The following is a 21807-nucleotide window of genomic DNA, read 5'->3' as shown; positions in this document are numbered from 1 at the left end:
CCTGTGTAGCATCTCTTTTGAGGTCACAGAAGCCAGTGAGGCAGGCAGGTTGGAGTGATGCCCGCATTACAGACATTAGACAGAGGCAGAGAGGCATGTTCCCGGCGGCACAGCAGCCTTGGATGCCACCTGCAAAACTGGCAGCACCACCCGCAGCTCACAAGTCACCACCAACTCCCACAGCCATACCCTTTATGAACACTGCAAAAGAGATTTTCAAAAATTCTTTCTTTGGTTTTATACATGTAAAAGGACAACATCTGCGGGTGGCTCAGCAGTCCTGATCCGTCAGCTAGAGATGTGGTCACCTTGGTTCACTGGGTGACATGGGATTCTGGAAACGGCCGAGGGTGGGGCCCCCAGGCAGGCAGCGTGGAGAGTCTGTGCCCCTCTCCTTCTCCACGCTCCTTCTGGCTGCTCCTGGGAGCGCAGGGACCTGGTTTCACCTGGAGGAGGTGGAGGGGCGTTCAGCTGGGGGAGGTGCAGGACACAGGGCCTGTGTGCGGCTCTGCACGGAGGGAAAGCAGACTGCCAGGCCCGGGGTGGCAGGTGCCGTGCGGGCCAGTTCAGCCCCCCGGTGGTACTGCAGGTGAGTCAGGAAACTGGAGGGCATGAGGCTCTTCAGTGTTTGCAGAACCCCTGCAGCCTTCAGCCTCATCTGGCCCAGGAGGCCTAGAGTTAGAGACTTCCTGGGCTGGAAGGAGCTTGAAGGTCTTCAAGTCCACCCCCCCACGTGATGCCCTCCCCCGGGTGTAGCCCTCTGGTTTTGCGTGTTCACCTCCAGGGCTGGGGAACTGGGTCCAGGCCGGGACAGATTGAATTTACACGGGTACCCTGTCCCTCCCACCCCCGGTCCCAGTTCTGATCCCAAGCAGGAAGAGAGCAAGTGTGCTCTCCGTGGGGGCCTGCAGAGGCTTCCCACCCCCAGGGCGTCTCTGCTGAGGTCCCACACCTCCAGCTCGAAATCCACACCCCAGCCTGGTCCCCACACCCTTTCCATCTTGGCCAGAGTCCATCTCAACATTCAGGGCCGGGGTGGCTCCCGGGCCTCCAGTGTCATATGGTCAGCGCAGGGAGGTCAGTCCTGCACCGCCTCCTTCTGGACCCTCTGCCTTTCTGGGTCCAGCTCAAGGTCCTGCCACAATAAGCTGACGGCTAGCCACGGTCAATCTGTCAGCCCGGCTCAGGATCATGCCAGCCACGGCCCATCACTGAGCCCTGCTATCTTGGGTGCCAAGGGCAGGACCTCAGTCGCCTGGCTGAACCCCTGTCTGCGCTGGTGCTCCCTGGGGACCCAGGTGCGGCTTGCTCGGCCCCACCTGCCCTAAGCGTTTGTCTCCACGATGCACTTGAGGAACATGGTGTCGTCCTTCACGTAGGCATGCTTGGGCGACTGCAGCTTGTTGAGGGGGAAGAAGAGCGGGCAGCCACTGGCCACATTGGTTTCGCTTTGGGGCCGCTGGAAGGATGCTGAGCTCAGGTCGGGCCGGAAGGCGTCGATGGCGTGCTCACGGTTGTTCTGGTCAAGCAGCATGAAGGTGACCTGCGGGGCGGGGGTGGGTGGGAGGTCAGGGGCTGGGTCTGTGTCTGTCACCCGTGCAGCCCCTCCGACCATGAGCTCACACTGATCAGGAGTCAAAGAAACACATAAGGACCACACATGGCATACAGTAAGAACCTGGAAACGGAAGCACCTGGTACTGTGAGCAGGCTTCAGGGTGTCCTGTGATTAGCGCTTAGGTGTTCTACCCAACAGGAAGGGGGAGTTCAGATGCCGCCATCAACGGTGGTTGGCTGCTGGGAGCTAAAGGTGAGGCTAAGCACTGACAAGGAGGCTGGACTCCATAACCCACGATGCCCCTTCCTGCTCTGAGATATCTGATCCTTCAACTGCAGCTGGACCCTCCCAGGCAAGGCAGAGGGGCAAGAGCAGACAGGCCTTCCACTGCGCGAATGTCAGTCAACATCCTGAAACACGAACCCAGCTTCTGGTCTGCACGGGGGCCCTGTGTGCCCCCGAGAGGCCAATGATCTCAAAGCGACACATACCCTCCTCCCCGGCCACGTCACTGAAATGCCCACTGCTCACGGCAGCAGTTCTCAAACTTGGCTGCACTTCAGAATTCCCTGGGAAGGTTTAAAAATTCCCGATGCTCAGGCCTCACCTCAGTGAGACCCAGTCATCAGTATTTGTAAAGTCTCCCTAGCACGTCGGGGAAGCACCGACCTACGGACTCACACCCAGACCTCCGCGGGCGCTCCTACCTCCGCCCCACCTGCTTTCCCTTATCTCCCTGCACCCCAGCTCAGGTCTGGAGTCCACATCCTCCCTCCCCTCCCCGTCCCCCTTCCTGCTGCCGTTCACCCGCAGGGAAACCCTGATACACTCCCCCCTCCGGCTGCCCTTTCAAGCATTTTTAACAAACTTGATTTTCTAGAGCAATTTTAGGTGCACAGCAAAATTGAATGGAACATATACAGATTTCTGAGTACAGGGTCCCCACACCACCTCCTACACTGTCAACATCCCCCACCAGAGCGGTATACTTGCTACAACGGATGAACCTACGTCCACACATCACATTCACCAAAGTCCCTAGTTTACCTTACGGTTCAGTCTTGGTGTTGTACGTTCTGTGGATTTGGACAAATGTATAAGGACACGAATCTATCACTATAACATCATTCAGAGTATTTATACTGCCCTAAAAATCCTCTGCGTCCCACCTGTTCATCTCTCCTCCTCTCCATGAAACCCTGGCAACCACTGATCTTTTTACTGTCTCCAGTTTTGCCGTCTCTTTTTACTGCCTCATATAATTGGAAGCATACAGTATGTAGCTTTTTCAGATCAGCTTCTTTCACTCAGTCATATGCACTTAAGCTTCCTCCAGACTTCTCATGGCTTGGTAGCTTACTTCTTTACAGTGCTGAATAATACTCCATTGTCTAGATGTGCCGCAGTTTATCTATCCATTCACCTACTGAAGGACATCTTGGCTGCTTCCAAGTTTGGGCCATTATGAATAAAGTTGCTATAAATATCTGTCTGTAGGGGTTTTGTGTGGACCTAAGTTTTCAGCTAATTGGGGTAAATACCAAGGAGTGTGATTTCTTGGTCACATGATAAGAGTATGCTTAGATTTGTAAGACACCACCAAACTGTCTTCCAAAGTCGCTGTACCATTTTATATTCCCACCAGCAATGAGTGAGAGTTCCTGTTGCTCTACATCCTTGCTGACATTTGGTATTGTCAGTGTTTTGGATTCTGGCCATTCTAAAAGGTGTACAGTGACATCTGCCTCCTTCCCTGTTTCTGAGAATGCAGCCAGTTCAGGCTCGCCCCACAGCACCTCCTCCAGGAAGTTTTCGGTATTCACCCCACCACGTGAACGTCATCTCTACATATCTTCCAGGGGTGCTGGTCCAGGCATTTTAGCTCCTGGACTCATGATGCAGGAAAGAGCCTTGGCTACTAGATGTGAACTCAGGCTCTTGTTTTATAAGAGAGGAAACTGATAACACAGAGGGCAAAGGACCTGCCAAGGTCATACAGGCAAGTTCATGGCCAAATCAGGACCAGGAGTCAGGTACCTTGTTCCTGAAAGGCCACGGCAGCAGGGCGTCGTACTCCCCTCTCATGATCACGATGAAGAGGGACAGGTGGGTCCTCTTTCCCGTCCCGTCCCCATTCAGGTAGAGCCGCAGGCACAGCTTATATCCGTACTTGGCTGTGTAGAAAGCTGAAATACAGAAGCCAGGTTCAGCTGGAGAGCGCTAGGCTTCATGGTTGAGGAAACCGGGACTGGCGGTTAGGCACGCCCAAGTCAAGGCTCAAAACTACGAAGTCTGGGGCTGGAGCTCAGCCTTCTTCTCCATTAGGCAGCATCAAATCTTGGAGAGCATCTGGCCCGGTGGCTGTCAAAGGCCATCAGAATCACAGAGTGCCCCCGGAGCTTCTGACTCGGTAGTGCTGGGGTGAGGATGGAGAATCTGCATTTCTAACAGGGGACAGAGATGCCGCTGGCCTTGGGATCACATTTCTGATTTAACCAACCTGCATTTTGGAGTCAGAAACCTGAGCCCAGCAAGGGGAAGTGGCTGGCCACAGTGTCACAGTGTGTGGGGGCAGAGCCAGAGTTAGAGGCCAGGCCTCCCACCTCCCCACACGGACTTCTTTCTCCTGCTCTAGGCCAAGCGGTTGGGGTCTCCTGGGGCAGCTCACGGTTCTGCTGGCCACCCTTGGCAAAAGCCCCTGGGATGAATCATTCCCTGGTGATTAAGCACAGGGGCCTGTGGACTCTCTCCCTGGGCAGCTGAAAGAGCCCTCTGAGTGTGGGTTCCAGTGGCTGTCACCACAAGGGCCCTTCTGGGAGGGGCTGAGTGCAGACAGGGTGTGGAGGGCAGGCAGGAAGGAGTGGAGGAGGGAAGGCTGACAGTCTGACTCATCTATGCCCCTTCTGTTTTGGCAGAACAGGAAGCCAGAGACACTGCTTGCGTTTTCTCTCTTTGGAAAGAAGCCAGGACAAAAAGCTTACATGCAGGAGGCAAGGCCACCCCCTGCAGGGGCTGCCCCTGTGCCTGAGGAAAGGGGCCTGGCGTTGGGACCCAGCCTGCTCTGTGGTGTGGGGCAGACTCCCATGCCCCTCTTAATCCCAGCGCTGTGGGCCTAGGGTGTGTCAGAGGGGCTGAGGGACAAGAAAGGCATGAGGCTGGAGCAGATGTGAGTGGTGGTTACAACTGCCACCGGCACAAATCCTCCTCAATGACCCACCTGTTTGCTTAGACGCACACGCGCACACGCGTGAGGCAAGGGGAAAAGCACACAGGTCTGAGCGCAAATATACACATTGTGACATAGGTATCGGTTAATTCAGAGAAACATCAACTGAGTCACTGCCCTACTTTATGCGAGACACTGTGCCAGGCCTTGGCCCCAGGGATGAGTAAGAACTGCCCCAGTCTACACAATACTCACTCACGTGCTCCCCACAACGGTACACAGATGCACGTTGTTTTATTCGATACAAGCGCTCCACTTGTCTTATTTCAGACCACTGTGTCTCTGAGGGTGGGGCACCATGGTACTCACCTGTGAAAGTCATCCTCAGTTTCCCTCGCATCTGCACAGACTTTGGTTCACAGCGCACTCTCTTCCACCACCGATACTCACACAAAGTAGGTAGCAATTTTATTCCTAGAAGGCCAGCTAACAGCCCCTGCTCCACGTGGCTGAGCGGGGAGGGGCCTACAACCTCCGTGGGCCTGGCAGGCCTGGGGGCCTGGATGGACACCAGCCTAACTGGATGCAGCACGGCTGTCAGAGCTGACCGCCCCACCCTCTGCTTGTTTCCTGGGCCCCGTGGGGCCTGCCTTCCCCAGCTGGAGTCTGTGCCCCCAAGGAGCTGTTACCTGGGGAGAAGAGGCTGACGGTCCTCCCGCAGGCTGACTCGTGGCAGCGCCTGGTGACGTTGGTGATCTTCCACAGGAAGGTGCCGTCGTAGGATGCCTCCTCCATGAGGCGGAGGCTCTGCTCCAGCTTGCCCAGGGCCTGGTCCTTCTGGGCCAGGGTCTGCTGCAACTCCACCACCTGGGGCAGGGAAGCCCATTCAGCCAGGATGCCAGAACCCAGCCTGGGGGCGGGGTGGGGATGGCGGGATGTAGAGGTAGAGCTGCCCATAAATTTGCCTCCCTGACCTCGCCTCCTTCAGCCAAGTGCATCTAGCTTTGTACATGCCATCCCACCTGCTGGAATTCCTTTTCCTTCCTTCTCCACTGGACAACTCCCATTCATCCGTCAGGAACCCAGTTCACATAGTCCTTCCTCTGGGAAGCCTTCAACCACTGCCCTAGCTCAGCTGGTTTCTCTCTTTCATCTTCGTTCTTATAGAGCCCTTACAACCGTCTGAGATATATTTTTCTGCCTTTCCTACAGGATAGATGGTCTTCCCTATCAACGGCTGGGCCCATGCTCACTTTATCTGTGTCCATGCCTTGTGTAGTGCCTGGCATGTAAAAGTAGAGCCAGGAAATTTGTTGATGAACTGAAGACACGGTCATTGCCCTTGGGGAGGCCACCATCTTCCAACTGGGGCAAGAGTTACATAAATAAATCCTTTACCCTGTTACTCAAACCCAGTGCCTGGCTCTTCTGGTAGGTTCTTCCACTGACATTTGAAAGAATACAAATTTATTCTCAGGTGTGCTTGGGTAGGGAAGTCAGGAATGGAAGTGAGTGCCCTTAAAGAAAACTGAATCCCTAATTTTACTGATGGGAAAGCTGCAGTCCTGTGACTTATTCAGACCTACAAAGCAAGTTAATGGTGGACCTGGAACTAAAATCCAGGCCTAACTCAACATGAGTCGGTGATGTAGTGTTGCTGTCCCCCAAGAAGCAACATTAGCATTGTGACTGGTTGTATTAAGAAAAGTATAAGCTCTGGAACAAAGGAGGGGACAGTCTGGTGGAACCAAGAACTGTCAGATAAATGGCTTATCTGGTGATCTGGGACCACAACTTGGAGTGTGTGGAATCCTTTAGAGACTGAGCCAGAACAAATGAGGACAGCATGAAACAACATGCTCTGATGAAGGGGTGAAGGTACTGGGGGTGTTTAGTCTAAAGAAGGAAACACTCAGGCAGGATATTATTCCTGACTGTTCATCTCTAAAGGGCTTCCATGGGGGCTAGAAGTCAGATATTTTGTGGGCCCCAAGGGGCAGGGAAGACACAGGAGGCTGATTTTAGTTGAGTATGAGGGAGAACTTTCTAATGGTGAAAAATGTCCAGCAGTGGAATGAGATGCCTGGGGTGGGAATAGTCTATTGCAGAAGAAGTTCAAGCAAAGGAAATGAAGCACTGGATGGGGGAGTTTGACCTTGACTATAACTTCTGGCTCTTTCTAGAAGGTCTCAGGACGCAGGAGAGAGATGTTTGAAGGGAGAGTGACTGGTCTGTGCAGGGATAATGCTTCGGAGGAAGGCTGGTCTGCTCCTCTGGAGACAAGGTGGGGAAAGAGGGGGCCCCCAAGCTGCCTTGAAGATAAACCTGTCTCCCATGCTCACCCTCTGTTCCAAGCTCAGGATGTGCTCACGGTCCAGCTGGCTCTGGTGGATAGAGGCGGTCAGGGCCAGGTGGGAGGCCTCCATCTCCTTGTTTAGGACGGCGACGATGTTCTCAAACACGCACAGCTTCCCCTCCAGCTCGGTCAGCAGCTTCTCCTTCATGAAGTGCTGCAGGGCCAGCTCCTCCTGGCTCTCGGAGCAAGGGGCCCGGTAGCAGTCCACCTCTAGGTCCCCAGCCACCTCCACGGCCCCCTGTAGCTGCAGGTCTGACAGATTCCGCTCCAAGGCCATGGGCCCGGACCCCAGGCCAGAGCCCAGCTGGGCCTTCCACTGTTTCATGAACCCCAACAGCAAGTTCAGGTGGGTGGCCTGGGAGGTGACCTCGTGCTCCTGCATGAACTTTGGGTTCCCCTGCCAAGAGAGTGGGGCTGATCAGCGAAAACAGAGGAGAAGGAGGGAGGACCAGGGAGCAGTGGAGAGTCCTGCCACCAAGGGGTGCCAAGGGAAGTCATATCCATTCACCCAGCAAAGGGAAGTGTTCAGCAAGAGGGATTCAGAGAAGGACCGTGGCATCAGACATGCCCACGGTGAACCATGTGCATCCCAGCCTCCAGAGCCACAATTCTGCCCTGCCCTTGAGTGTGGTGATGATTCAGGACCATGGAGAGAGGCACAGGGGTTGCGGAGGTAGGGATTGTGGGGATAGGGGGTGGGGATTGGGGGTGGGTGGGCGGGGGTGTCATTTTTGTGATGCTACAATGCTCAGGTGAGACATTAAGAAGAACTCCCCTGAGTACGAAGATGATTTACTAGCGATTTTGTTGCTTGGGGAAGTCATGTACTGTACATCCAGAGGAGTAGCTCCATGTGGGAAAATCCCAGAGGGGCTGAGTGGGGAGATTCAGGGGTCTGGGACTGGAGCGTACAGATCTCCTCTCTCACACTCAGATACTTACCTTGAAGCAGCAGCCAACGCCTGCAAAGGGACACCCGACTCCAGCCTCAGCCACCTCGGGGTGATCCTGGAAATGAGAACCATGCCACTGGATGTTCTGGGGGGCCCAGCGGCACTGGGGCTCTCTGCAGAGCACCAGCGTCCACCAGGCATGAGCTGGGCTGGGCCACAAAACTTTGCACATGCTGTTCCTTCTGCCTGGCTGACCTCTTTCCACCCTTCGAGCTTCAGCCCTTCTGTGACCCTCCTTCAAAACAAGATGAGGGCCCCCCCCCGTGATTCTGGGAAGCGCTGCCACCTCTCCTGCTGAGACATGTTCCACTCAGTCCTGTAATGATCACTCACTCTTTGGTTGCCCCCACTGGTCTGGGGGGCTCTATGAGGGTCCCAAACAAGCAATTTGACAATACTGTTAACCTATACATAGGTCTGAGGAGTTTACAAAATGCTTTCATAGTCATCATTCTTCCTAGGGCCACTAACAATGCTTGGGGATGGCAGGGTTGGTTTTTTGTTCCCATCTGATTGATGAAGAAACTGAGGCTCACAGAGGGGAAGGGATTTGCTCAAGGAGGAACAGCTAGGAAGCTGCACAGCTCCAGGGCTCTTCCCACCCCATATTTCTCTCTCTTATCAAGAGTAAGCCCAGGGGAGACTTTACCAAAACATATGCCTGGAAAGGGCTAATATCCAGGCCACATAAAGAACTCTTACAATTCAATAATAAGACAAAAAACCTAATACAAAATGGGTAAAATACTGAACAGATACTTCACAAAAGGAGATCTACCAATGACAAGCCTAGGTAAAGATGTTCAACATCACCAGTCATCAGAGAAATGCAAACTGTAATGAAATGCCATTGTCCACTCACTAAATGGCTAACTTACGAAGAACGAAAATATTGAGTTTTGGTGAGGATGTGGAGGCACTGAAGCACTCATGCTAGTGGGAACACAAAATGGCACAGCTGCCTTGGGAAAAATCTATGGAAGTATCTCATAAAATTAAGTCATGCTTATAAAGTAACTTACTTATAGACAGTGCTTATCAAGGTATCAGACAACCCACACATTCCACTCCTAGGAATTTACCCAAGAGAGACTGAAAATATGTCTATGTGTATGTGACTGTTCACGGCAGCTTTACTCGTAACAGGCCCACGCTGGCAGCCATCCCGGTATCCATCAACTGTGGATGCAGGCACAAAGCCTGGTATTTCCACATGCTAGGACTCCACTCAGCAGTTAGAGGGACTACGTTACTAACAAGTGTATAACATGGAGGGACCTCGAAACGTGCTACATGAAAAGAGTCAAACACAAAAGACTACATACTAGGATTCTATTCTTATGAGATTCTAGAGAAGGCAAAACTATAGTTTTGACAGAAACTACAGACAGAAAATAGATCAGTGGCTTCCTGTGCTGCAGCTGGGGCTGACTAAGCAAGGGCACGAGCCTTTTCTGGTGCAGAAATATTTACCCTCTTGACGGCAGGTCACATGATTGTATACATTTACTGGCATTCATCAAACTGTCCACTTAAAATGAGTGGATTTTATTACACGTAAATAATATCTTGATTTTTCCAAGAGCTTTGTTGTTGCTTTTAAGAATAATCTTACAGGGTGACGTGAAGGGAGATTTGGATGAAAGGAGGAGAGGACAGAGGTCTTTGGGGCTGAGCAAATCCAAAGCCACACTAGTTATTATTCTCTAAAAGTAAAATAAGCAAGAACCGTGGGCTTAATGAGTACAGTTGGTTTGGGACACAGAGCACAGCCCAGCAAAGGCTCCCCCCCACCCCCCCACACACACTTTGCCCCACTGCCCTGGGCTTCAAGCACAAGCTGTTCCCAACAAAGAACAGAAAACAGATGTTTTACTTGGGGTGGGGCAGCCTTGGCAGGGGGACTGGGCTGGCTTTGGAAGGGCCCTGTGATGCAGCCTCTTCCAGCAGGTAGCTTCCCAACATGAGGGAAAGATGGAGGTCCTGAGGCTGGTGAGGACCTGGTGAATGCACGAGGGGTGATCTCTCAGGCCCTGAAACTCCCTACAAGCCCATGATTCAAATCCTCTGTGGTTCTAAGGGTATACGCTTGAAGTGAGAGTCGGAGGCAGGTAACAAGGTGAAAGTGATAAAACTAACCACGGGATTCCAGAATTGCCCACATGAGAGGGGCACGTGTTCCTTCGGCAGCTAAGCTGTGTGGTGGTGTGTCTGTGTGGTGAAAGCCGGCGCAGGCTGGAAAGTGCTACATGGGTGGAGCCGGCATCCTTATTACCACGTACTATGGGAGTAGGCTGGGACCAGCTTCTCATGGCTGGCAGAGCAGGGGCAGGGGTGACTTGGGAGGCCATTGGTGGCCAGCCAGGTGGCCCAGAGTCCCACCATCAGTCACTCAGTCTCTTATTCCTTGGGGTGCTTACAGGGGTTAAGGGGGTGGGCTCTGGAGTCAGCCTGTTGGGATGCAAAGCCCGTCTCTGTCACTTCACACCCTAGCTGTGTGGCCCTGGGAGAGTTATTAACTTTTTCATGTCTCAGTTTCCCAATCTGCAAAATGGGGATAATAAGAGAATAACCTTATAGAGTTATGGTAAGGATTAAATCCCATAATACATGTAAATTCTGCTATGAGTGACCTATTGTGCTATAACAAAATTCCACAGACTTAATGGCTTAAAACAACCCACGTTTATAATATTATCTTATAGTTCTGGAGATCAGAAGTCCTAACATCGAGGTGTCAGCACGGTTGTATTCCTTCTGGAGGCCCGAGGGGAACACCTGTTTTCTCGTCTTTTCCAGCTTCTAGAGGCTGCCCGCATTCCTTGGCTCGTGGTCCCTCCCTTCACATTCAAAGCCAGCAGCAGAGCATCTTCCAATCTCTCTCTGATTTTGATTCTCTTGTCTCCCTCTTTTGAGGACCCTTGAGGATGACAATGGGCTCACCAAATAAGCCAGGGTCATCTCCCCATCACAAGATCCTTAACTTAATCACCTATGCAAAGCCCCTTTTGCCATTGTTATGGGCTTAGTGTCTCCCACCCCAAATTCATATGTGGAAGTCCTAGCCCCCCTGAACATGACTGTATTTGGAGACAGGGTCTTTAAAGAGATAATTAAGTTAAAATGAGGTCATTAGGGTGAGCCCTATTCCCATATGACTGGCATCCTTATGAGAAGAGAAAATTAGGACACAGACATCCAGACAGAAGATGATGGGAAGATGCTGGGAGAAGAAGGCGTCTACAAGCCAAGGAGAGGGGCCTCAAACGAAACCCACCCTGCCTAGAGCTTCTTGCCTCCAGAACTGAGAAACTAAATTTCTGTCGTTCCCGCCACCCAGTCTGTGGTACTTTGTCATGGCAGCCCAAGCAGACTATTGCAGCCACGGAAGGTAATATTCACAGGTTGCGGGGATTAACACGCGGACATCTCTGGGGAGCATCATTCTGCCTGACGCAGCGCTCAATAAATGTCAGCCATGATTAGTAGTAGTAGTACTGCTATTAGCATAATTATTCCTATGGGTTAAGCGCTGCCCTTAGGACATCTTTTTCCTTTTGCTAATGGCTGCCACATACACGCATCTCATTTAATCCTCACATCTCAAACTCAATAACTGATTCTGTAAAACGCTATTTTCCCATTGCATTTCCTCGGGGGCGGGCAGAGGTGAGGAACGGCTCTAAATGCCTTTGTATTTATATAGGACCAAAGCATTTTTGCAAGTTACCTCATAGGATCCCTGCAACAATCCTTTGAGGCAGGTAGGGTGGGATTAGTTTCACCTTAACACAGGGTGGGAAACTGGGCGAGCAGCTTGCTCTGGGTCACATCGAGCTTGTACATGTGAGGAGCCAACCGAATCCGGGTCTTCTGTCCCCCAGTTATGAGCCCTTCAGGGCTTGCTGCTTTCTCTAGGCCTGTGTGAGCTCGGCCTCATCGGATCCCCCAGGGCCACGAGGAGGAAGGGGTCGGGGCTTTGAGTTTCTGCCTCTCCCGTGGAGGTGAGGAAGCTGAAGCTCAGGGATGGCTGGTGACTTGCAGGAGGCGATACAAGTTTGGGGCTAAGCTGTGGTAGAGGCCAGGGGCCTGGAATCCACATCCAGGGTCCTTCCTCCCCACCAGGAGTCCTCACCTTGACCAAAGAGTAGCCTCATCTGAAGGCTGGGGACTGAGGGGACCGGAGATGGAACAGGCTGGGGTCGCAGAGGAAGAACGGGGCATCTGTCCTGGGCCAAGCCTGTGTCTGTCTGGTGCCACAAGCGGCCCCTGTGTGAATGGCCTCACTGCTTGCAAACTGCTAAAAATAAAATTCACAGTGGAATTTCCTCTGAGGAGGAGACAGAGAAAACAAAATCTCAGCCCTGAGGGAACACTTGTCCTTCTGTCCACATCCGAGAAGTCCGGGGGTATGTGGTGTTCCCAGCTGCCCTGCTTACCCAGGCCCTTTGTGATGGGGGGAGCAGAGGGCTCATCCAAGGGCCCCCACTTGGGAAGCTGGGGGCCTCCAAGAATGGGAGTGTTAAGAGGGTGCTGGGAGCATGAGAGCTGCCTCCGTGAAACCACTGCACAGAACAGAGGATCTGCAACGTGCCAGCACTGCCCACGCTGCTGCGCTGGGCACAGAGGCTGGCCGAGGTCTTGGATGCCTGGAGGGGCCATTTTTGCTTGGGTCTCAGCTAGTGCTGAGGGAGAGGCACTCGAGGGTGAAGGGCGGACTTGGTCCGCCCGCCAGTTCCTACACTCCTCTGTACCTGAGTCAGTTTTCTTTCTGGCAACCTCTGCTTGGCTCAACTGCCACCTCCTCCAGGAAGTCCTGCCTGATTCTCCTAGTTGAAACTAGTCTTGCCCATTCCTGTTTCCACAGCATTTGGTGGATTCCAGCACTTAAGGCTGACTGTGTATTTAAACCTGTGTAAAACATTTGGGGGTGCTCCACCCTCTGGAGGCAGCAGAGAGAAAATGCCAAGCAGCCTGGGGGGCAGGAGTGGCAGCCTGGTTCTGCCCCCCTTTGCTGTATGACTGGTGCAGGCACACCTCTTCACTGAACCTCGATATATTACCCATTGGTGATATAGGGGTATCACCACCGTCCATGACACAGGATGTCACGGGATCAGTGAGGTTACAGATGCAATTGTCGAGCTCAGAAGTGTAAGGAGGTTCATTTCCAGGCATCGCATTTCAAAGGACACAGATATGCACAGAGGCTGAGGACAGACTCAAGGGGGACGTGGTCAGCATGCTTCCAGACTCAGACCGCCTCAGGGGACAGGAGGCTGACTGACTTGCCTTTTGTGCCCCAAGGGAGACAGACTTCTGCTCAGTACAAACAAAGGGGGAAATGGTACAGTAGTTAGTTCCCTATGGTGGAAGTGGTGGTTTCATGCAGTAATGAGCTCCCCGTCACTGGAAGCACACAAAGCCACTGGCAGGAATCCAGTACGGAACAGAAATTGGACTAGACAGCTTGATCTCCTATTGTTTTCTGATTCTAGAATAATTTAAGGCACTCTTGTAAGCCACTGGCAGCAGATGGTAGCTTGCTTTTGACCTTCCTGAGTGGCCTCAGAGGAAAGGGAGTGAAACAACTCCATTCACAGGATCTTGGGCAGACAGAACTGACTGCTATTTCCCAGCCACTGGGCTGTCCCCTACTGCATTATCACTTCTGTAGGAGGGTCATTCCAGGCAAGAACCAAGCCTCTAACCAGGTCAACAGTAATCCTTTAATATCTGCTTCTTATATGAGCCCATCGGTCTAGGGCTCTGAGCACTTCTTAGAGAGATTAATCTAATGAGTCAGAGGAGGAGGGCACACTGCTAGGCAGATGGCGTGGACGGTGTTGCCAGAATGGGCACCTCGGGGCTTAGCTCAGCTGGTCTCTGGCCCGGCCCTTCTACCCCACCTTCGCTTCCCAGGTTTCCCCAGATGCACACACTTCAGAATCACCACGTATGCAAAGTGTTGATTTATAATCAGCTGTTTTCCTTTGGTCAAAAGTCCCCCCAAAGTTCCCACTGGGTCAGGAGCTGTTGGAGTCCCTGGTCTTTCCACTTGTGGCTTTGTGCAGGTGTCAGGCCACTGGCTCACCCCGCCTCCCAGCCTTCCACTGGGCATGCACCCCCTCCCACTCTGTGGCCTGTTCCAGTGCCTGTAATTCCATCATGAGAGTCACTTTATTTGGTTTAAGGCAGCAAGTTTCAAACTGCGCTCTGCAGGGCCCTGGGAATCCCCAGAGTCTTTGAGGGGCTGGGACAGGAGAGAGAAGTGGGGTAACCAAAAGGACAGGGTTCCAGGCTCCCCTTCAATCAGAACACTTCTACTTTCATCTGATTTCACATTAACAGAGATGAAAAAAATTAAGACTACTGGATTAAGAGATATTAAAATATCTCTTCTTGGGACTTCCCTGGTGGTGCAGTGATTAAGAATCCACCTGCCAATGCAGGGGTCACGGGTTTGAGCCCTGGTCTGGGAAGATCCCACATGCCGCGGAGCAACTAAGCCTGTGTGCCACAACTACTGAGTCCCCGTGCTTAGAGCTTGAGCTTGGCCATAAGAGAAGCCATCATAATGAGAAGCAATGAAGAGTAGCCCCTGCTCGCCCCAGCTAGAGAAAGCCTGTGCGCAGCCACAAAGACCCAATGCAGCCAAAAAAATAAACCAGAAAAAAAACCCTCTTCTTTATGTTATCTAAAATGTGTACAGTAAATCTATATTTGTTAAGAGGCAAGAGTAAAACGAGTCAAAAACAACAGTTCTGATGCCTTCAGGCAGGCAGGTGCCTGGGAAAGCATCTAGCCCATCCCTCGCTTTCGAGGGTGGAGCACAGCAGTCCACAGAGCACACAAATGCCCGCATCTTAGGGAGACTTGGGAAGTTACTCGGTGGGTGTTACTCCTACTGGCTCTTACCACACTGTGGAGTATGAAGTTCTGGGGAAATGCGCTGGATCCTTACCATTATTCCCTTAAGGACCTGCAGGGGAGAGGGCTGCTGATGAGAAGACAGGAAAGCCCTCAAAACCAGCTCCGGGTAGGACAGAGGCCGACCCAGAGAATCTGCTTCTCTGCTCTGGCCTCCCGCTGTGGGAGAGGCCAGAGCAGAGAAGGGTGAAGGAGGCATGGAGACCTGCCTGTCTCTGGTTCCACAGCGGGAGGGAGAGCCACTGACTGGCAATGGGACATAGCAGGTGCTGGAAAGGCCCTGCACAGTCAACCCAGCATCTTCATTTTACAGGTGGAGACAAAGGAGTCATCTCAGCCACGCACTGAATTACAGAGCCATCCTCGGACACCAGGCTCCTGGCCCCTGGGCCACGGTTCAAAGGTGGAGCTTCGGCTGAAAGGAGCCAGGCGCCTCACAATGTGGACAGTGCGAGTGGCCGAGTTGGTAAGACCCTGGTCACTAGGGAGCTTTCCAATGAGACTCCCCAGTGGGGGTGTCGGGGCCCCACAGGTAAGAGGAGGGGGTTAGAGTTAGAGCAGGGATTCTTAAAGCTTTGGATTCATGGGCCAATGCCAGTTGGTTTGCTTTTTAAATTAGGAGATTAACATAAAAATTGTCATTTAAAAATTTTACCAAATAAAGGCTTTACCCCCAATTCTATCATCTATCACGATCATTTCCTTTATACAAAGACACGTATAGGAAAGGCATCATCTCAGAGTAAAGGTTGATTCTATAAATGGAAAGAATTTAGTTGAATAAGAAAAACTCATGACAATTTCCTTTTTTTTTTTTTTTAAATCATTTTTATCATGAACCGGTAGGAATGGACCAGTGCTAGTCAGCACATGGGAACCTCTGGGCTGGACAGATATAATCTGTGAGGGTCCTTCCAGCTCAGAAGGGCTGGAGTTCTAAACTGGTGCCTGAAGGTGTCTCTTTGGCCCCTCACACTTCCAAAGATGCATCTTATTCCTGGAAGCACGGCTTGACAGAGCCGAAGTGAGCTGAGGATGGCCTGTCCCTGTCTGAGAGTAAACAGGGCCAGAAAGAACTGTCTAGATCAAGAGTTGGCAAACTTTTTCTGTCAAGAACCAGACAGTGACTTTGTGGGGCTGTGAGGCCTCTGTGGCAACTGTTCACCTCTGCCGTCTGAGGGCAAAAGCAGCCACACACAAGACACGTACACAGTTGTGGCTATGAACCCATACGACTTCACTTAGGGACCTGGAAGCCTGAATTCCATATACTTTTCACGTGTCACAAAACCTCATTCTCCTTTTGATTTTTAGAAAACTTTTAAGCATAAAAACCATTCTTTGCTCTTGAATAGGTGGCAGCTCTGGTCTGGTGACAGGCTGTGGTGTGTGGACCCCTGTCTAGACGCTGCTCTCACCCTGAATCTGTCACGGGTTTGGCCAGGTGGCTTGGGGCAAGTTGTTTCCCCACCATGAACATCAGTCTCCTCACTGCGGACAAAACGAATTCAGTCTAGACACAGGACAAGGAAGGAGGCATCTGGCGGGGACGGGCGGGCAGATTACTTGGCCGCATCCCCGGCCAACGGAGACAACGGACAGTCAGTCTTTCCCCGTGGTGCCAACTTACCTGCTCCTGAGACAGAAGGCTTCCTGGGCTTTCAGACAAGGTGTTGTCCCCTTTGCATTTGGAACAGATTCGATCGTCACCATTCCTGGGGACACATGAGCAAACGCCACTGAGCGAGGCATTCACGACTCCATGACACCAACCTCCATCCCCAGAGCTCCAAAAGCCCAGGCCTTGCCCAGCGTGGCAGCAGATACCAATGAGCACACAGCTCCACAATCCCAGACCCACCATTCCCAAGCCAACGTCGTCCCGTAGTCTGCAGCGAGCGTCTCTGGCAGGCACACCTGAGCTGAAGCGACTAGAGGCTGTTACGGCCCCTACGCATCCCACTTAGTGTGCATATTTATGTTTGATGACAGAAATATTCATTGCTTGATTATAAGGTGCATCCCCGATCTCTGCTGGAAGAATAACACAGTAATGCGCTGACTTGCTTTTCTAAAAGCTGAAAAACTTCTGCATTCCAAAATACACCGGACCGCAGGGGTTCAGGTGAGGGATTGTAGATGTGTGGCTATCTTTGTTCTTCTCAGCTTCCTCTGTTTTATTGTGGTATCTTATTTTTAGTAATTACAGATGACCATGGCCTCTCAGAATAAAAAGGGGCCCCCGAGAACACCGAGGCTGAGGTTCTTACCCAGGAGTGGGTACCATACTCTGAATGGGGTGACACACGGGCCTACGCGCTTCAGCAAAGCTCCCAGGTGACCTGATCCCCAGTGAGAGCCACTGGTCAGGCCCATCTTACAAGGGAGGAGGAAGAGGCCTTGGAGGATGCACAGATCGACTAAGGCAGAGGAGGCAGGAGTGGGGGTGGGCAGAGCTCTTCAGGCCTCAGGCCTGGATCCCTTCCCCACCTCTGCCAGGTTTTGGAAGAACGAGGAAGGAAGCCAACAGACCCACTCCAAAAGCCTGAGATGAACCCAGGATGGTACAACCAGTCAAGCTTTGCTCTCCCCCCGCCACCTGCCCTTTCCATCGCCACCACCTCTCCCCTCCTTCTCTCAGCCTCCTCCTTTGCGAAAGCATTTGAACTTCTCAAGCTTGGCTGAGAAGTTTCCCATCTTCTTAAACTGTAAAGTCCCAAACAAAGGTCATGCTGGGGGTGCATGGCAGTTTATGAATATATTTTCCAGGAAACTGACCTGGGGCAAACTGACCTCATCTGTCCATTAGGCCTCACTGTCCTCATCTGTAAAATAGGGTAATAACAGTATCTACCTTTCCAAGGCTCTTCTGAAGACACAAGGAAAGAGTGCTTGGCACACAGTCGGTACACAATAGTTGCTTAAGGTGGGATACTGATGATCATATTGATGTCACACCTCTCTGAGTTATTTATATTTTACATATAAATATACACATTAATATACAATATATGATGTATACTATATATGTATATTTTATACATATGCAAAATGTGTATATTATATATAAAGATATTTATATACAAATATATACACATTTTATATATTATATATACATACATAAATATATAACACACGAATATATTACACATTTTTGTCCCCTTTAAAAGCATTCCCAGTAAACATCTGAGGTGATGGGTGATATTGTGGAAGAAGATATGTTTGTACAGCAGTTCATCATTGACCAGGGAGTTTATAGTCATTATTACAAGAGTCGTTTAGAATGTTATTGATAGAGCCTTGCAGCAATCCTGGGAGGTAGAAAATCACTTTACAGGCATTCTACAGAGAAGGAGGCCGAGGCTTCGAGACATCAAGCAATTTGCACAGGCCACACAGTAAGCAGCCCAGCTGGGCCCAGAGGCTCTCCCCCCACCCTGGACGGCCTTCTGCTAAGGAAGCTGACGTCTCTCTGTGGCTACTTCTCCTTCCACCAACAGTCAGACGGGGCAGTGTCGGGCACCACAAGGAACAGGTGTGGAAGCCGAGGCCAGAGAGGTGAAGCCACCTGCCCAAAGTCATGGTTCCTGTCACCCTTGCTTCCCATGAGGGGTCCCTCCCTGGCACCTCCTTCCCACCCACCCTTTCTCCTCCGACCCCTCACCTCATGTTCTCAGAGAGACAGATGGCGCAGCAGAGGGGCCTGGGCTCTGGTGGGTCCTGGCAGACGGTGGGGGGGCACCCGAAGGGGAACTCGTTCTCATCGGGGGCCGGGTGGGGGCTGCTGGCTGAGCCAGAGGCCATCCCGGGGTCCCAGGCTGGCTGGTGGGCGGGGACCTGTTCCGGCTCCTCTGGGGAGGGGACCAGCCCCGTGGAGTCTGTGCTGGGAGAAGAGGTAAGTTCTGGCCGGGACACCCTCTCTGATGAGCAGAGTCTGATGACTTTATCTTCTCGCTGGCTTGTGTGGTTCAACGTCACAGCTGAGTCACAGAAGGGATGAGACAGGAATTACCCTTTGTGGCGAAAAAAATCCCCTGGATGGTGACTGCAGGCTCTAGGAGTGTCCAGTCATTCTTTCAAGCGAGAGGGAGGAGGAGAGCAAGTCAGAGAGAAAAAAGAACCGTGTCACGAACTTTCAGCAACCACAGTTAGAGTTTCCCCTGTCGGAGGACCTCAGGCTGCCGCTGGCTTCCTCCACCTCCTCCCTGGGGGACGGGGCAGAGCCTGCCTCAGTTGGCAACTTGTCTGTGTTCCCTGGGACCTCTGAGCGGCCTCGGATTCTAGGTGGGGGTGTTCACCGCTCCAGTGGAAATCCCCAGGGTTCTGGAGGCAGGTCCAAAAATGCAAGTTCCATGCCTATTAGCTCTGCCCTGTCCAGAGTATCTTAGGTAAAAGTCACTTCCTCATAGCAGGTCTCGGTTACCCCATCTGTTAAAAAAAAAAAAAAAGAAAGAAAGAAAGAAATTGCAACAGGGTGTCTCCAAGCCTTCTCTGGGCTCTAAAATTCTAGGACCCCATGGCCAAGGCAACCAGAGGCAGCAGGGAGGCCTCTGATGGCCCAGCCCTAACTGTGGCATTCTTCATCAGTATGGTGACGACACCCGGCCCTCCCCTCCTTTGAAGTTCAAGGCCTCAGGACCATGGACTGCTCAGGGCCCTACCCCCATGGCCCCACTCAGGAAGTCATAAGTGGCCACAGACTTGGGATCAGGCGCCACCACTTCCTGGCCCTGAGGAAAACAAAGGTCTAAATAAATACAAGGTCACATGGAGTTGGTCTCAGCAGCCAAGTGGGATGCAGATCCACGGCTGTGTGGGCAGCTTGGCTCCTGGCCATCTACTGTGCCCCGGGCAACATTTTCCTTCCTGTTCCTTAGAGCAACCTGTTGGGAATTCTGCACGCCCATAAAGGCACAGAGGAGCAAGATGCCTGGTCCGAAGTAGCACAGCACCTGGTGGTAGAGCACACTGAGCACCAGGTCTGTGGGACTCCAAGCTCTGTGTTCTTCCTCACATTCAAGAGAGGTGAAAACAAGGCAGCATGGTGGAGCCTACAGAGCCCAGGATGGAGGTCAGAGCTACGAGCCTCTGTTTTCTCATCTATCAAATGGAAAAGATGATCCCTCCACATCTTTCTATTCTGTTGGGCTGTTTCTAGGGGTTTTGCAAACTTTCATAGTCGTTTCAAATCACAGGCTTTGAGGTCTGACTTTGAGGTCCCAGATTTGAGTTGGGATCCTGAGTCCATCACTTACTAGCTGTGTGTCCTGGGGCAAGGTCAGTAACTTCTCTGCACCTCAGTTTCTGCATCTGCAAAATGGGGTTAATATTAATACCTACTTCACCTGACTCTTGTAATAACTAAATGAGATCGTGGGTGGATGGCCCAAGTGAAGTGCTCAAAAGGCTCTGATATTGAAGATGGCCACAGCCCTTCCAGCTCCTCAAGATTAGGAAAAAAGATTTCTCTCTCCATCCATGTTCTTGGGTCCCTTTCTCTCTTCTCCTTTCTCTCCCCTCTGTCTTCAATGCCTCCCAGCTCCTTCCTATCAGCATCAAAGTACGTGAAGCTACTCTAATAATTAAAAGTGAAAAGTAACAGGTACTTTCAGTGCCGTGTTAAGTGCTTTTACAGGCACCATCTCATCTAATTTTCACCTGAACCCTATGAGGCAGATATTGTCATCCCCATTTTACAGATGAGGGAACTGAGGCACCAGGAGTGACTTGGCCAAGGACTCCCCCATAGTGAGTGGGGACTTCGTAAATGAGCCTGTGTTCTACCCACACATGGTGCTTTAAAACGGTCTTCGCCTTCTTTCCACATCCCTCTCCAGCATCTACACTTTCTCCTACAAAGCCCAGGAACTTTTAACAGAACTTCTAGAAAATACTGTCTACACTCCGCTTCCTCACTCCAATCTCCATGGAACCACCTCCCCAAGGTTCTCGATATTTAGGTTGCCAAATGCCCAGGTCTATCCAACCAGCCCGGAGGCCGGCACCTGACACACCGCTTGGCGCCTCCTTTCCAATCCCCTTCCTTGCTATGGCTTCCCGCACCCCTTCCGTGCCCCCTCCCGCCCCCCCGATTCTCTGGCTGCTCCTCCTCATCTCCTTGACTTCCTTCTCTTCCATTCTTAACCTCCATCAGCCCCATCTCCATGGCCCCACCCGTGGGGCCCAAAGACGCGGAGTCTCTGCGCTGCGCACCCTCCATCTCCCCAGCTTTCCACCTATCCTTTCGGGCGCACCTGGGCCAGACCCCACTTTCGCTGGGAGTCCCCGTGGGCCGCCCAGGTTGGGGCTGGGCTCCCAGCTCTGCGATCCCACTGCTTCCCGCAGCCGGAACACAGTCCACCCCCGCCCCTCCTCCCCAGCTCAGTGATGCGGGATGACCTGTCCGTGTCCCCCAGCCCCGTTCGTGCGCCCCCCGAGAGCAGGCGACTGCCGTCTCGCCACCGCCACATCTCCAGATGCGTGCGCAGCGCTGGGAGCGGAGCGGAGCCTGCGACTATTCAAGGACGAGCGACCGCACGGCTCCCGAAGGGCGGGGGCAGCGAGACCGGGGCTGGGGGCAGGACCGGGGGCAGGACCGGGGGCAGGGCTCTGCAGCCGGGATTCCAGGTCCCGGAGGCGCGCGGGGAGGCCCGCACTTGGGGAGCCCCCGCCCCAGAGCGCGGGAGCCGGGCCTGCCCCGGGCGGGGAGCGCGGGGGCGGGGGCCGGGAGCCTCCGCAGTCCGGGGGCGGGTGGGGGGGGCGGGGTGCAGTGCAACCAACCTCGGCGCTGCCGCCGCCTCCCAGCGGCCCGGCGGGAGCTTCCGGTGGCGCGCGGACTTGGCCC

At 52.6% G+C, this 21807-nt stretch overlaps 1 protein-coding gene across 8 annotated transcripts; it reads right to left on the bottom strand.

Annotated features, from left to right (window-relative positions):
• Positions 1–223: 223 nt before the first annotated feature.
• Positions 224–21807, bottom strand: TRAF1 (TNF receptor associated factor 1). 8 transcript variants are annotated; one of them, XM_057720383.1, is made up of 10 exons: positions 21218–21355; positions 20219–20273; positions 18628–19391; positions 16594–16678; positions 8023–8088; positions 7067–7477; positions 5414–5591; positions 3596–3744; positions 1320–1543; positions 236–446 (listed from the first exon to the last, which is right to left on the bottom strand). In XM_057720383.1, exons 3-9 carry the CDS (start codon positions 18765–18767, stop codon positions 1325–1327), a joined length of 1248 nt encoding a protein of 415 aa, XP_057576366.1. In that variant the 5' UTR covers positions 18768–19391; positions 20219–20273; positions 21218–21355; the 3' UTR covers positions 236–446; positions 1320–1324. The 8 variants fall into 8 exon arrangements, with proteins under 8 accessions (XP_057576360.1, XP_057576366.1, XP_057576361.1 ...); XM_057720377.1 differs by having other exon boundaries at positions 224–1543; XM_057720378.1 differs by lacking the exon at positions 21218–21355 and adding an exon at positions 21744–21788 and having other exon boundaries at positions 236–1543.

Source organism: Hippopotamus amphibius, chromosome 2 (assembly GCF_030028045.1).
Source record: "Hippopotamus amphibius kiboko isolate mHipAmp2 chromosome 2, mHipAmp2.hap2, whole genome shotgun sequence".
Taxonomy (NCBI): domain Eukaryota; kingdom Metazoa; phylum Chordata; class Mammalia; order Artiodactyla; family Hippopotamidae; genus Hippopotamus; species Hippopotamus amphibius.
Note: the sequence above shows the minus strand (reverse complement) of the source record. Positions and strands in the feature narration are given on the sequence as shown.